The sequence below is a fragment of the Ambystoma mexicanum genome, chromosome 3q, assembly GCF_040938575.1.
Source record: "Ambystoma mexicanum isolate Mex_15411 chromosome 3q, UKY_AmexF1_1, whole genome shotgun sequence".
In the NCBI taxonomy this organism is placed as follows: domain Eukaryota; kingdom Metazoa; phylum Chordata; class Amphibia; order Caudata; family Ambystomatidae; genus Ambystoma; species Ambystoma mexicanum.
Window position 1 is genome coordinate 1,207,550,471 of NC_090926.1, and position 15,268 is coordinate 1,207,565,738.

Consider the following 15,268-nt stretch of genomic DNA (forward strand, 5'->3'; position numbering starts at 1 on the left):
TCTTTGTCAGCAGCTGTCTTTCATGACCAGGTCATGGACCTTATATGGTTTCTAGAAATCCCGGTCCTGCACTTGCCGCCTTCAGAGTAGGGGGCTTCTGGCAGGGTCCCCAATTCATTAAAAGGGCTGAGAGAATGGGAATAGTCCTTCATAAGGATGTGCTTGCGGAGGCAAAGAGGATCAGGAGTAAGCCGCATTCCCAAATAATCTATCTTGGTTATAGGCTGCTGCAGACTGATGAGGTTGCGCCGTCGGCATGCCCGCAGCCATCTTCATTGATTGCCACAGTGGCAGCGATGTTTGCGAAAATGGAATCTATGTTGTCCTCTGCTTCACAGATGCTCGGGAAGAAGGATCACACCCTGGAGGGCCTGGGAAAGGAAGTCTTTGTGAACTCTGCCTTGCAGCTAAGGCAAGCCAATGCGATGGCGCAGCTTGCTGCCATGAACCAAAGGCTATGGAAAGGTGGAGTTTGAGAAATTCATCCATCAGGACCGGTTGGATGAGTTCAAGGGCAGTCTGGCAGACGCTAGTATGGTGGCGCAGAACATCCTTGAGGCTGCTGCGTATCATGTCGGCACGTCAGTTAGGGGAGTGGCAATAAGCCAGCAGGCGTGGTTGCACACTTTGAAATTTACAAAGGAGTTACAGGACAAGGTTCTAGCCCTCAGTTCGAAAGGGTGGGGGGGGATCTTTTTCACAGCTCGACCTATGACGAGCTGGCTAAGAAGGCGGCCAGTACCCTGACAGCAAAGTCTGTCGGTGCTTACGAAAACTGCCCTAACTTCTTTGTTCAGGACTGATGCGTGCTCCAGATCCTTCTTTGGGTTCAGGGGGTGTCTGGAGCGGAAGGCGTGACTGCAGGACAGATAGCCCAGTACTCTAAGAAATCGCCAAAGACCACTACCAGGGTTTTTTCTCCCACCAAACTGTCTCAACCAGTTCATCGGGCTCCTCCACTGACCAGGCAACCAAATGATGGCATTGTTTGGTCCCACAGGACTCCGGTGGGGCTGGGTGGTTTCTTCATTTAGAGGTTTGAAGGACCATAACAAAGGACTCGTGGGTGCTGCCTGTGACTAGCAGGCGGTTTAGACTTCATCAAACCTCCTCCCCCTGCCTCGGTCCCCCTTGCTTGGGGCAGACATTTCCAAGCTCCTGGAAAGGCGGGCAGTGGAGAGGGTTCTAGTCAAAGAAATTGGACCAGGGTCCAACCAAATGTCCAAACAGGCAGGCATGTGCACCATTCTGGACCTTGTAGACTTCAATCTTTTCCTTCAACATAACAAATTCAGATCCGGTCAGCCTTGTGCCAGGGGTTCTGTACCTGTGTGCTTACCTGCACATTCCTATATGGGTCCTGCATTGGAAAATTGTAGACGTTCAGTGAGTGTCCCATTTTCAGTTTTGAGTCCTCCCATTTGGCCCCAATTCAGCGCCCAGAGTGTTCACGAATATGATGGGTGCAGTGGTCTCCTTCCTCTGTCTCCAGGGTATGCATGTCGCCCTGTACCTGGATGACTGGCTGGTAAAGGGGCTATCCCTGGAGAAAGTGAACTCCCCCTTTCAATGCCTCCTAGACCTGCTTTACGACAGAGGGTTTGTGTCATGACCCACAGAATGCGCCCCTTTTGGACTTCATGGTCCTGATCACAACGGGGCTAGCACTAATTGATACTTCCAACATAGCCGTCTAACGTGGAACGCCTTCCTCTGTCTTACGTCAGACGTAGCGTATTTTACAAATAGGCCGCGGCCCCGCGCGTCTCAATGCTATTGCAAGCAGCGACTAGACGTGTGCTCCGTAGTTCGCTACTCTGTTATCCTTGTTCCTGGACCTCCTAATTCCATTCCCATACCCCTCTTCCTTCTTCCTTGTTTCCTGGACTTGTGCGCACCTTCATCGTTCCTGGATCCCGGAGTATCTGAATCCCGGAACTCTGAATGCACGCTGGAGTCAGAAGAGGCTTGTGCGGGCTTATACAAGACAGGTCTGTGCGAAAGAAGACACCACCCAAGAAATCCTGCCAGGATCGCTCCCAGCTGAGAAAGGGGGAATTCCGTGACAGTTTGAGACGCCAAACGACCGAACTCGATGTCGACATGGAAGCGGCTGTTCAGGATCTCATGCGGGGCATGCAAGAACTAACAGAGGTACAAAATTTAAAAGCGGAAAACGCCGCTCTCAAAAAATTAGTTCTATCCCGTGATTCTGCCACAAAGGAATGTGTATTGCTGGGCGGAGAAAACCCCTTGTGGATTCCTTGATTCTTCTTGTTTGGTTCACTTTACTTTTAAGCCCTACTACTTTTCAACTCCCAGGGCTAAGGTGGGCTTTATAATTTCACATCTTTCCGGAAATGCTCGAACCTGGGCTACGCCCTTAGTCAATTCCGGTGATGCCCTCCTGGATGATTACGACGGGTTCATACAAGCCCTTAAAACCATGTTTGACCGTCCAGAGCAGGTCCATAGTGCCCAGGAGCGCCTCCTAGACTTTCAACAGGAATCCTAGGATGTGCTTACGTATGTAACCCGATTCAAGCAATTGGCCAAGGAAGCTGACTGGTCTCCTGAAGCAAGTTTTACTCTGTTCAGAAGGGGACTGAATGAGGAGATCAAAGATGAGTTGGCCAGAGTGGCTCGCCCAAGCTCATTCCAGGCTCTTATGGACCTTGCCATGCAAATAGATTTTCGTATCCAGGAAAGAAAGGCGGAGAAGAAGAAATCCAAAGTAACCCCCTCCCCATCCCCCGAAGGTATCCTTCGAGACTACCTCCAAAACTGACAATAATCCAGGATCAGCTACTGAACCAGAACCTATGCAGTTAGGAGCCTTCCGTGGACCCATATCCCACAATAGAGGATGAGAAGGATTCATACAGGGTTATGCATGTACTGTGCCTCGGATATACACCTCGTTAGAGAATGTCCTCTAGCCCCTCCTCGGCGTTGGGTAAACGCCAGCTCCCGATCCTAGATGGAGCAAGGCTTCGGGAGAGAGATGTTTGCTCCACGTCTATTCCATCCTTGAACTTTCCTGGACAAAACAGCGTAGTGATTTTACAGGCCCTCATATCGCCATCCAAGAATCAGACCTACTCCATATTGGCCTTGGTTGACTGCGGAGCTATGGGAGTATTCATTGATCAAGATTGGGTTTTTATTCACCACATTCCATATGAGACTCGAAGTTCCATGCAACCGGTGGAAGCGATCGATGGAAGACCCCTCACTTCAGGACCCATAAGCTTGCAGACTAAAGAGATCCAGCTTTCAATAAACCATCACCAAGAGCTGATCAGATTTGACATCATTAAGTCTGATCATTACCCCATGGTCCTGGTTATGCCCTGGTTACAGAAACATAACCCTTATATCAACTGGGCAGCAGGATCCTTATTTCTTGGATCTGAGTTTCGTATGTCTCACTGTCTATTCCTGCAATCCTCCTTGACACCTTCCAAGGAACCATCAATAGATCAGCAAGTACCACTCATGGTTTCCAATATCGTACAGGTTCCAAAGGCCTATCAGAGTTATTCTGATGTCTTTCCAACTGCCATAGTCCAGGCTCTACCCCCCTCACAGACCTGAAGACTGCGCCATAGACTCAGAACCTTCAGCAGTGATTCCATTCGGGAGGATGTTCATCCTTTCCAAACCTGAAAAAAGAGTCCTACGAGAATACTTGGATACCAACCTTGAAAATGGCACCATAAGACCATCTAAATCCCCAGCTGGATGGAGCCTCGTCGTTCTTTGTTCCCAAAAAGAACACCAAGGAACTTAGACCTTGCCTCGATTATCGTGGATTAAATCAATGCACCCTCAAGGACCGCTACCCCTTACCCTTGATCTCGGATATCCTGGAAGCGGTGAGAAGAGCTGTAATCTTCACAAAACTGGATCTCAGGGGTGCCTATCTGATTCGTATCAGGGAAGGAGACAAATAGAAAACAGCTTTTAGAACACCCTTTGAACACTTCGAATATCTGGTTATGCCCTTTGGACTTGCTAATGCCCCTGCCGTCTTTCAAGGTTTCATGGATAGGGTGTTCTCTGATATGCTGTTCCCCTCCGTCATCCTCTACCTGGACGATATCCTGATCTACTCCAAGGACCCTCTAAAGCATGAAGAGCATGTAAAAGCAGTATTACGACTACGTGAACATAGACTCCTAGCCAAACCCGAGAAATGCCTATTTCACGTCACCTCTGTTCATTCCCTAGGATTTGTCCTTAGTCCAGAAGGAATTGGTATGGATCATTCGAAGGTAAAGGCCATACTATCTTGGCCAGCTCCCACTTCCGTGAAACAAGTTCAATCCTTCCTGGGGCTTGCCAATTTCTATCAGAAGTTCATACCCACCTTTTCTGAGATTGTTCATCCGATCATTGCACTCTTGAAGAAAGACACTCCCTTTCTCTGGTCTACACCTCAAGACAAGGCATTCCAACATTTAAAGACAGTTTACTCAAGCCCCCATCCTAGCCCAACCCGACATTAATCAGCCATTCCTAGAGGAGACGGGTGCCTCTAACTACGCCATAGAAGCAATTTTGAAGCAAGAATTCGAGAACAAGATGGAACACCCCATTGCTTACCTTTCACGAACCCTGACTCCCAGTGAGACACATTATTCCGTCCTGGAAAAGGAACTGTTAGCCATCCGCCAAGCCTTCACCGAATGGAGACACTTACTCCTGGGAGCGAGACATCCAGTCCAGTCCGCACGGACCATCGGAATCTTCAAGTTCTACAATCCTTGGAGTGTAGGAACAGTCGTCGATCCCGTTGGGCCTTCTTCTTTGTCCAGTACCAGTTCCACATCAGTCATGTTGCTTGATCACAAAACATAATTGCTGACGCCTTATCTCGACGTCCTGACTACGAAACTATTGAAGATCGGACCTATCCCAAGATGTTTCCCTATACGATTTTTGTAGCTCAAGCAGTCAGTCTCCTGGAAGAAATTCGGATGCAAACCCAATCCTCTGAGCTCTGGAAAGATATTTCAAGGAAGAATCAATGGAATCTGAGAACCGGGGATGGATATTTGTTCAAGGATAATGCTCTAGTCATCCCCACACATAAATTACAACAAAGGATAATAAACCTCTGCCACGATACCCTTCACTCCGGACATCGTGGCATCACCCTCTGTCTTATACAAAGACAATTTTGGTGGCCTAGAATGAAGACGGACGTACAACTGTACATCCGAGCCTGTTCTATTTGTAGTCGGAACAAACACGATAACAAGAGACCGGCAGGTCTCCCACTGCAACCTACACTATCAACAAGACCATGGGAATTCATCGCTACAGACTTCATTGTGGAATTGCCACCTTCCAGGGGATACACGACTATCCTGGTTACCTTTGACTTTTGACTTTTTCACTCATATGGCTCATTTTACACCCCTGTATAAACTACCATCCTCATCAGAACTCGGTGGAATCTTCCTGGAACACATTTTCCGCCTTCATGGACTCCCTTCCAAGATCATATCGGACCGAGGACCTCAATACGTCTCACGATTCTGGAAACATCTCTGTTGCATTCTAGGGATCCAACGTGCTCTCATCAGGTTATCATCCACAAACCAACGGAGCTACGGAACGTGTAAACCAGACCCTGGAACAATACCTTTGTCGTTTCGCCACCAAGGTTCAGGATGACTGGTCGCTCCCAATACCTGTGGCTGAGTTCGCATACAATTCCGATCACTTGGCGATTAAGACCAGCCACTTTTATTGCAGTCAAGGATTCCATCCATCCGTGTTACCCTCTGTTCTTCCACATCCCACACCGGTTCCTACCGTCGATTCCTGGATGGAAACACTCATCAATGTAGACAGGGAAGCCAAAGAACACTTAGAGAAGGCCAGAATACATACTAAGCGATGTGCAGATTCTAAAAGAAGACCAGGGCCTTGTTATGCAGTTGGTGATCAAGTCTGGTTGTCCTCGAAACTACTACCCCGACATTTACGACCAAACAAATTGGCCCCCCGGTATTATGGTCCATTTTCCATCAAGGAAATCATAAATCCAGTCTCATACCGGCTCAAACTACCCGACTCCTGGAAGAAAATTCACCCAGTTTTTCACACTTCTTTATTAAAACCCTACATCCGATCCTCCCAGAAATCTTGCATACCCCCTCCTGTGGTGGTGGACGAACAAAGTGGAATATGAAGTGTCCCGAAAATGCGATTCCAGGTATAAACGGGGTCAGCTTCAATACCTGGTTGAATGGAAAGGATATCCTCCAAGTGAAAGAACCTGGGAACCAACTTCTAATCTGAACACCCCTCGATTGCTCAGAAGATACCATCTCATACACCCGGGCAAACCCGGTGGAACGGGTCTCCGGAGGAGGCATGCTGTCATGACCCACAGAATGCGCCCCTTTTGGACTTCATGGTCCTTATCACAACGGGCTTGCACTCCTTGATACTTCCAACATGGTCGTCTAACGTGGAACGCCTTCCTCTGTTAGACGTAGCGTATTTTACAAATAGGCCATGGCCCCATGCGTCTCAATGCTATTGCACGCAGCGACTAGACGTGTGCTCCATAGTATGCTACTCTGTTATCCTTGTTCCTGGACCTCCTAATTCCATTCCCATACCCCTCTTTCTTCTGTCCTGGACTCGTGCGCCGTGTGCGCACCTTCATCGTTCCTGGATCCCGGAGTATCTGAATCCCGGAACTCTGAATGCACGCTGGAGTCAGTGGCTTGCGCAGGCTTATACAAGACCAAGTCTGTGCGAAAGACACCGCCCAAGAAATCCTGCAAGGATCGCTCCCAGGTGAGAAAGGGGGAATTCCGTGACAGTTTGTCGGTCAACTGGAAGAAACCGAATGTGACCGCATGCCAAAGCTTAGACTTCATAGGCTTCCTTTTGGACACTCGAGAGGACAGCAGAGGGTATCGACATCCAGCAGACTTGCTCTGTTTCTCTCTTCCAGCAGGGCCACAGCATGGTGCTTCCAGGAGCTGTTGGGGCTGATGGCTCCCTGCGTACAAGCAGTCCCACTAGACAGGTTGAGAATGCGGCGGGCCCAGTTTACACTGAGGCTCTCCTGGTCGCAGGGCGGTGGATCATCAGTTTCAGCTTATTCAAATTCCTCAGGACCTGATTCAGGACTTACTCTGGTGGGCAAATCCCCAGAACCTGTCACAGGGTGGTCCCCTGCCACGACCCTTCACCCAATGTGACTATCATAACAGACTTGTCTCTTCTTGACTCGGGGCAGCGCTGAACGATCTTCAAGTCTTCGACCTGTGGGCGGGGAAGTACCGTACCTGCTACATCCGCTATCTAGAACTGAATGCCATTTTTCTAGCGCTGAAAGCCTTTCTCCCCAACATTCAGGGCAAGATGATATCCATAAGGACGGACAACAATGTCTTAATGTTCTACATAAACGAGGGGACAAGGGAGCACAAGGTCACCTCCCCTCATACGTCTGACCTTGGATTGTAGAATTGGGCTGTTGCTCACAGCATACAGGCAATCCACCTGATGAGCGCATCAAATGCGAAGCGGACCAAATGAGCCGTCCTGCAGAAGCCAACCACGAGTGGCAACTACACCCAGAAGGGGTGAGGGAATTATTTCACCGGTGCAGATTTCCCCAGATGTGGATCTTTTGCCTCCAGCTTGAACAATCACTGTCCTGCCTATGTGTCCATGGGTGGGGGTGTAACGGGGAGAGGGCTTTCTGGGGGACGCGCTAGAGAACTCATTGTTTGGGATGATGGCGTACGTTTTCCCTCCGGTTTTGCTAATACATCGGGTTCTGCCGAAGCTTCAGAAAGCAGAGCGCTGCTCTTTCAGAGCAATACAAATAGTAGAGTAGAATTGGGGTATCGCGGTCTGCCTATTGGTAAATTATACACGTATTGGTACAGTGAAGACATTTTTTCAGATTGGCCTCTTAGTGGTTTTATTCCCAATGTTCTCAGCCGACTCATGTTTCGACCCAAGTCGTCCTCAAGGCCTATTTTCCATTAATTGTTGGGTTCCCCAGTGATGGGTGTTAAAGTTTGGAAGATTATTTCCTTGAGCTAAGTCTCTGAACATTCGTATTGAAACAGGAAGGTTTTCACCTAAAGTGATATCAGTGGCTGGCGCACTGGTTACATACCCATTTGATCTCTGAATCGGATTCTGTTATATGTTGCTGTACTAGGTTCAATCCATGCGTCAAGTGCTACAGCGCGCGTGTTATCCGATTGCATTTAAGGCAACTGTGATGATCTAATATCGCTGATATCAGGTTCTGATATGTCAGTGAAGAGTGCTGCTGGTTCATTCTCTGTCATTTCAACATCTATTACTTGAACATTGATGGGAGAACACAACAAGGTCGACAGCTTTTTGGGTGGCTTTTTTTTTGCTGGTGTAGATGGTGTGAATTGATCTGCGACTACTTCAGAGCTATCTTCAATACATCCGGTATCATCATCTTGTGGTGGTGCAGTCGCACTGTAGCAATGGTCCAATAAAACTTTACTGGATTCTCCGGACACATTCAATTCCTGTTCTGGCCATTGGACATGAGCATCTCTAGTCTCAACACGCGGCGCCTGAATTAATAGTTCCTCCATAGTGTAAATGGTCTGGCAAGCAACATCTCTCATTCGCTTCACTGTCTGTGTATGTATAGTTCGTACACCCACGGGTAACTAGAGGACAGATTGGAAAAGGGATGTTCAGTTTAAACACAAGATAAAGTATAGTACAATTGACAGGAAAAAAACGTAATATAGTCCCCAGCACAAATCAATTTCTAAAACTATGAACTGTTTGTAACTAACCTTATTTTTGTTTATTTTGTTTGCCACTTTCTTGACTCGAACTTCAACATCTGCACGCTGTTGCTCCGATTTAGTTTCCGCATGTCTTCCCTTCCTCTTGTGCTGCAACAACTATATTTTCTGGATCCGCATAGACAGCACCGAATGATGCTCCATCAACTCCCTGAAACATAGTACTTTCATTACTATGTATCACAAATATTGAAAACCTAACACACGTGAGGATGACCACACAGGTACATCTCAATAGCTAAACACAAATTAAACATTGTGTAGAACAATCAAACGACACGTATTCGAGCTCTGATGATCTAGTTCGATGGAACAGTCTGTATCCATACCTCTGGCTCCGCATGGACAGCCATGAATGATTTTATTGGAGAGGACGCCTCAGCAACTCCCTGAAACACAGTACTTGCATTAGTATGGTTTTCAATATTGTAAACATAACACACACTTTGGGTCGACGGCACAGGTAAATATAAATAACCACAAATGATCCATTGTCTAAATGAATCAATGGATATCCAAATATGATCCGATTTTCTCGACTTATTTCTCCGATTTATTTACATCTGCATCAAATACAAGGGATGTTGTGATTGTAGAGGAAGCTCCGTCGTCTCCCTCAAACACAGTACTTGCGTTAATAAGGAAGAAATTATAGCAAATGGAATCACGTTATATGATCTCGCTCGATGGAACTGTCAGTATCCATACCTCGTGCTGATGAAGAATATCTAGGGATGTTGTCAATGTAGTGTGCACTTCCATTGGTATACGCATGGTCCCGCCTGGAATTACTTCAATGTCAGACTCCACATAAAGGGCAGGGGTTGACGCTCCATCTACCGCCTGAAACATAGTACTTGCATTAGTAAGGATTACAATATTGAAAACATAACACACACTTGGGGTCGACCACACAGGTACATATCAATGGCTAACCACGAATGAAACATTGTGTAGAACAATTACGCTAAAAGTATACAAGATCCGATAATCTCGCTCGATGGAACTATCAATATCCATACCTTGTGCTGCTGAAGAACATCTAGGGATGTTGTCAATGTGGTGGACGCTTCAGCATCTCCCTGAAAGACAATACTTGCATTAGTATGGATAACACTAATTATAACTGAAAACAAACACTAGGGGACGACAACTAAGGTGTATATCAATTGGAAAGCACTAACCAAACATTCAGTAAAATAAATACACGTTACATAAAAACTATTACTTGACATGCATAAAACAAGTCTGTAGCGGAATAGCTAAGTAAGATTACCTGATACGCAGTAGAAGTGGTTGATAACTGCGGGCACGTCACAGATGTATAATGTTCTTGCTTCAGATTCAGTGGATAGTCAAGCAGTTGTAAAGGTAAATTGTTTGATAATGAAATGCCAATATTAAAAATTGCCATGTAAGGCGACAGAATACTTGAGAATAATGCTATTGAAAATGCGCAAAATAGCACATTCCCTGTGCCCATAAATAGATTTCCTTTGAGGGTTATAAAATCGAAAAATAATTTGATAAATGTCATTATTCGAAAAGCTATACACTCAAATCAATATCAAAAGTATTACAAGGGACAGAACACCTAAAATATCAATTAGTCCATTCGGCTACCTACACACTACCGCAAGGTCTAAAGCTAAATCCTGACACTTGACTCACCAGTGGCGGAATGTGGACGAATAGAGTGGGAATAGCGTTTGCGAGCAATTTTCGTGTCGTTTGCCGTTTATTCTTCTTTGTTACCCAAGATGTGGCATACATGTTCGAGGGAAAGTGCTGGCTGCAGATGCGGTATCGATCACCCCTGTTGTCCTCAAAGACTTGTTGGACTCTACTTTCAAGCTCTTCCAGTGGATATCTGCAATGTCTGACCCATTTTCTTATTCGATCAACAGTTTTAGGTGAAACATGCATTGTAGTGCCTTCAGATTTAGCACGGGTCTTCGAAGGGCAACCGCTAATCGAACAGGCAGGCATTGTTGAAAATTCTGAAAAGTAAATATCAACATTATTTTAAATTCTTGATGAATAAAAATGTGATTAAAAAAAGTAAATGAACCATACTATGTTCAATGAAAGGTTTGTTTTGTTCACCGGAACTATACCAGTTCATCAATTGCGGCTTGGTATTTGCATAACTTTCACAAATTAATAAATGATGTGACTAAACTCTGAACATGTGACTCGTCCCTTGGATGTACTGCCTTGCACGAGAAGGAAACATGCTGCTTACATAATAGACGGGACCCGCGAAGGATGCAATTCGATGATAATTGACACAGATGAAAATAAATAGATTGATTCATAGCATAACAATTGAAACTCAAATCAATAGCAATGAGCCAAATGAACATAGCACTATTGAGTACTCTACTCGCAAATAGATAGAAATGTAAAAATGACTGAAATGTGACTGTGATACATGGCCTTACCTTGACCAACAAACAGTTAGATTCAGCAAGCCCAGTAGTATGAGGCAGGAGAACAGGTAGATGGCCACAGGTAGCACACTGACGAGTTTGCTCGAAGCGGTCACAGAAGTTCACAGATGGCACGACGACGAGCTGATTAGCATCGATCTCAGTGGTTCTCAGGTAGCACGTTCAGGAGTTGACTTGCAAAGCACAAAGATGTTCTCATGAAACATATCGTGGTTTATAAAGTATTAGAAACAGGGGTGTGTTTGTGAATGAATGACGTGTATACGTCGTGGTATTATGTGGATTGCAGGGGGGTGGCCAGCGTCAGGGGAGGCCTGCCTGGAGACACTGGGTCTGAGGAGGCCATGATGTGAGCGATGGCCCCTGGGCCTGGGATACCTTTTGAAGTGTACATGCTGTTTGGCACCTTGGCCATTTGCGCCCCTGACAGCACCCCATGGCAGCGCGCATCCACTGGCGCGAACTGCCTTTGATAGGGCGGGGTGGACGGGCCGGTGGGTGTGCAGGCAAGGCACAGGAAGACTGCTGAATGGAGACACTTATGTGGATTGCAGGGGGCGGCCAGCGTGAGGGGGCATCCTGGCCGGAGACATGGGAACAATCACCCATTAACGATAGACAGCTTTGAAGTGTACATGGTGTTTGGCACCTTGGCCGTTATCGCCCCTGACAGCACAATATGGCAGCGCTCATCCCCGGGTGCGAACTGCCTTTGATAGGGGGTGGGGTGGATGTGCCGTTGGGCGTGCAGGCAAGGCATAGGAAGACTCTTGAATGGAGACACACTTGATTCATTTAAAAAATCGAAACAACCGTTGTTAAAATATGTGGGGTTTTTTGTTTCTTATTTTGATGGCAAAAAAATACAAAACTTTACACATTGTACAGGTCGGGTTGCAGCGCAGCGAGGGAAAATCCCCTGTACTGACCGCTGTCACTGGGGAAAGTTTGACTTATGGCAGCAACGGCACAGGTGGGTATTACTCTTCGAACGCAGTGTCCAAGCATCCCGTGAAGCCACCATGTAAAGGAACGATAGGCCACCAGCCTGTACCACCTGTGAAAAAGAATGATACAAACTGTTTTTAAATGACCAAGATAAGTTTATTAAACCTTTGTTGTCAATGACAATTCTTGTAACTAATGGCGTTCTGCTCGGACAAATGCTATCTAGACACTGCACACTATTGAACGACTTTCATGCGTTGCAATTAAATGTAGATGTAATTTTGAATATAGGAGACGACCATGAAATGGGAGTGGCATGACAAGCAGAGTATACTTACTCGGACTACGAGGACGAACAGTTGCGCGAAGTTCGTGCATAAGCACCATCATTATCCTCAACCCGGACCGTGTGAGGCAGGCTGCCCTGAAGTCTGGCAGCTTGGTGATGCATTGCGGTCGTGGCTCGCCTTCCGAAATGTAGGCCACGCATCCCGAGTTTTCACAGCAGCAGCAGTTCTCGTCCTCGGTTGGCATTAGCTTGCACCGATTGCATGTGCACCAGGTGTAAACACCGTCCATGCGACTAGGTCCAGGCTCTTCAGCTGTTGAATCGTCCTCCCAACTGCCGTCCGAAGCCCCATCGTTTTCGCATGTTTCCCTTTCCAGTAGTTCCTCCTCGGTATACTCGGGCTCGTACATGTAGGGCATTATTGTAGCCATTGTGTGGTAAACAAACTAAAATAAAAATAATTTATAGCGATGGTACAGGTATCTGTTCACACAGCCTAGAAGCGGCGAAGGTAGCTGACCAGAGCACAAAAACGAGTCACAGAATACTCAAAGTAACACAGAGGAATGGAATCGAAAATCTGCTGCTGTGTGTTGTCAAATGGTCTGTTTATACTTATTGAGTAAAGAGGTGTCCTGCCATTTCCATGGCGACACGTCATTAGCTGAAGCGCAGCGAATGTTGACACGAGACATGCTTTGGCGTTGTGAAATGGGCGGTACGCGTCTGTTGGTGACAGGCTCAGAGGCGGGGGATATGATTTAGTGCCGGAAAAGCCGGTCACCCTGTGCGATGGGGCAAGTGATAGGATTATCAAAAAATGGCTGCGCCCTGCTGCCTGATTTCATGTGCGTTTAATGGACAAAAACTCGGGTAAGGTCCATAAGAGATTTTTCTAATATCCACCGACTTAGGCTTAAAAACACATGGCCGACCCGTAGGGACAATAAAAATTTCTGACCTAACCCTTCCTTTAATGATGTTCCTGCTTCATGTGGTTGGGGAAGGAGAGTCGAGGGGAGTTAACACCTCCCCAAGAGGGAGACCATAGGGTTCCAGACAAGCTGGTGAAACCTAGAGAGACGCCGCCTGAAATTAGTCAGTTACAGCAGTGCTTTTGAGGGTTTGAGGCCGTTGACCTGTTCATTTTTCCAACTAATACTTCTCTGGTGGAATCTCCCTGTTCTTTGGTTTCTCAAAGAGCCCCCATTGGATCACTTCCCTTTTTATGAATTGCACCCTCTTTCTGCTGACTCGAGTCTTTTTGCTGCTCCTTTTTCCTGTACAGGTCTGCCTTGAAAAAGTGTGGTAACATGAAACACGTGTCAGCTATCATTTCTTTGCTCTATTTATCCAAAATACCTATATACTTTTTTCTTTCATGTGAATCAGTAAATTATGGTAGTCCTTATATTAGAAATAAAATGAGCATGTTTTTTCAGCCCTGATCACTGCACAGGGCAGCACTGGCTGCCTTTTCTCTGAGAATGTGTCTTTATATAGGTCACTAATACAGACACAAGGCATAGTTAATGCCTCATTTTTCTATTAAGAGGCCAGCAGCAGAACCCTACATCAAATGTACGGGACTAGCGTGTGTAGAACAACCACATCAATGAATAGTCTTATTTTACTGTGGTTACGTTTTTAAAGCATGAGTCTTCCCTTTGAGATCAGAAGAGAACATTTTCTACTGGCTAGAAGAGTGACCCATCCCCCACCTCCCTCAAGCCCCCAATAACTAACCAGTCGGGACCCATTTCTAGGTCATGGCAACGTCCGACGAACAAGGCATCCCTGTACAATCGGACTGATACTGCCTGTAATATGGCACGCATTATACTCGTAGTATAGTATGTATTCTATATGTTGCCAGATCATCGGGGGTCATTCATGACCCAGATAAGTTTTCTCAGTCACAGCTCCCCTCAGTCCATGGCGGTCTTCTTTAATCTGTTTTATTTCTCTCTCCTTCCAGGTTGCAAAGCAGGAGGAGTTCTTCAACCTGTCCCATTGCCAGTTGGTGACCCTGATCAGCCGGGATGAGCTCAACGTCCGATGCGAGTCGGAGGTCTTTCACGCCTGCATCAACTGGATCAAGTATGACTGCGAGAACCGGCACCTCTATGTGCAGGCACTGATGAAGGCTGTGCGCTGTCACTCTCTCACTCCAAACTTCCTGCAGATCCAGATGCAGAAGTGTGAGATCCTCAAGCTGGATGCCCGTTGTAAGGACTACTTGGCCAAGATCTTCCAGGACCTCACGTTGCACCGGCCCACCACCCCGCAGCCCTGTCGGACCCCCAAGGTGCCGCAGCTCATCTACACGGCCGGCGGCTACTACCGACAGTCGTTGAGCTATTTGGAGGCATACAACCCCTGCGACGGGTCTTGGATACGGCTGCAAGACCTACAATTGCCCCGCAGTGGGTTGGCAGGTTGTGTGGTGGGCGGGCTGTTTTATGCTGTGGGTGGGAGGAACAACGCCCCAGATGGGAACATGGACTCCAACGCGCTGGACTGCTACAATCCCATGAACAACCAGTGGTCGCCCTGCACACCCATGAGTGTTCCCAGGAACCGCATCGGGGTGGGAGTGATCGATGGTATGATTTACGCCGCAGGTGGCTCCCATGGTTGTATACATCACAACAGCATGGAGAGGTAGGTCGTCTGCCAAGATGCCATTTTGTAGGAATATATGTTTTGAAGGTTTGTGTAATTTATTG

General features: G+C 46.9%; 1 protein-coding gene across 1 annotated transcript in view; it reads left to right on the top strand.

The window, feature by feature from the left end:
* The window catches only part of KEAP1 (kelch like ECH associated protein 1), a 240,151-nt gene that overhangs the window by 118,825 nt on the left and 106,058 nt on the right, over positions 1 to 15,268 (top strand). Inside the window, exon 3 of the mRNA XM_069604078.1 lies at positions 14,518 to 15,203. Coding sequence (XP_069460179.1) covers positions 14,518 to 15,203 — 686 coding nt within the window. The remainder of the gene's footprint in view (positions 1 to 14,517; positions 15,204 to 15,268) is intronic.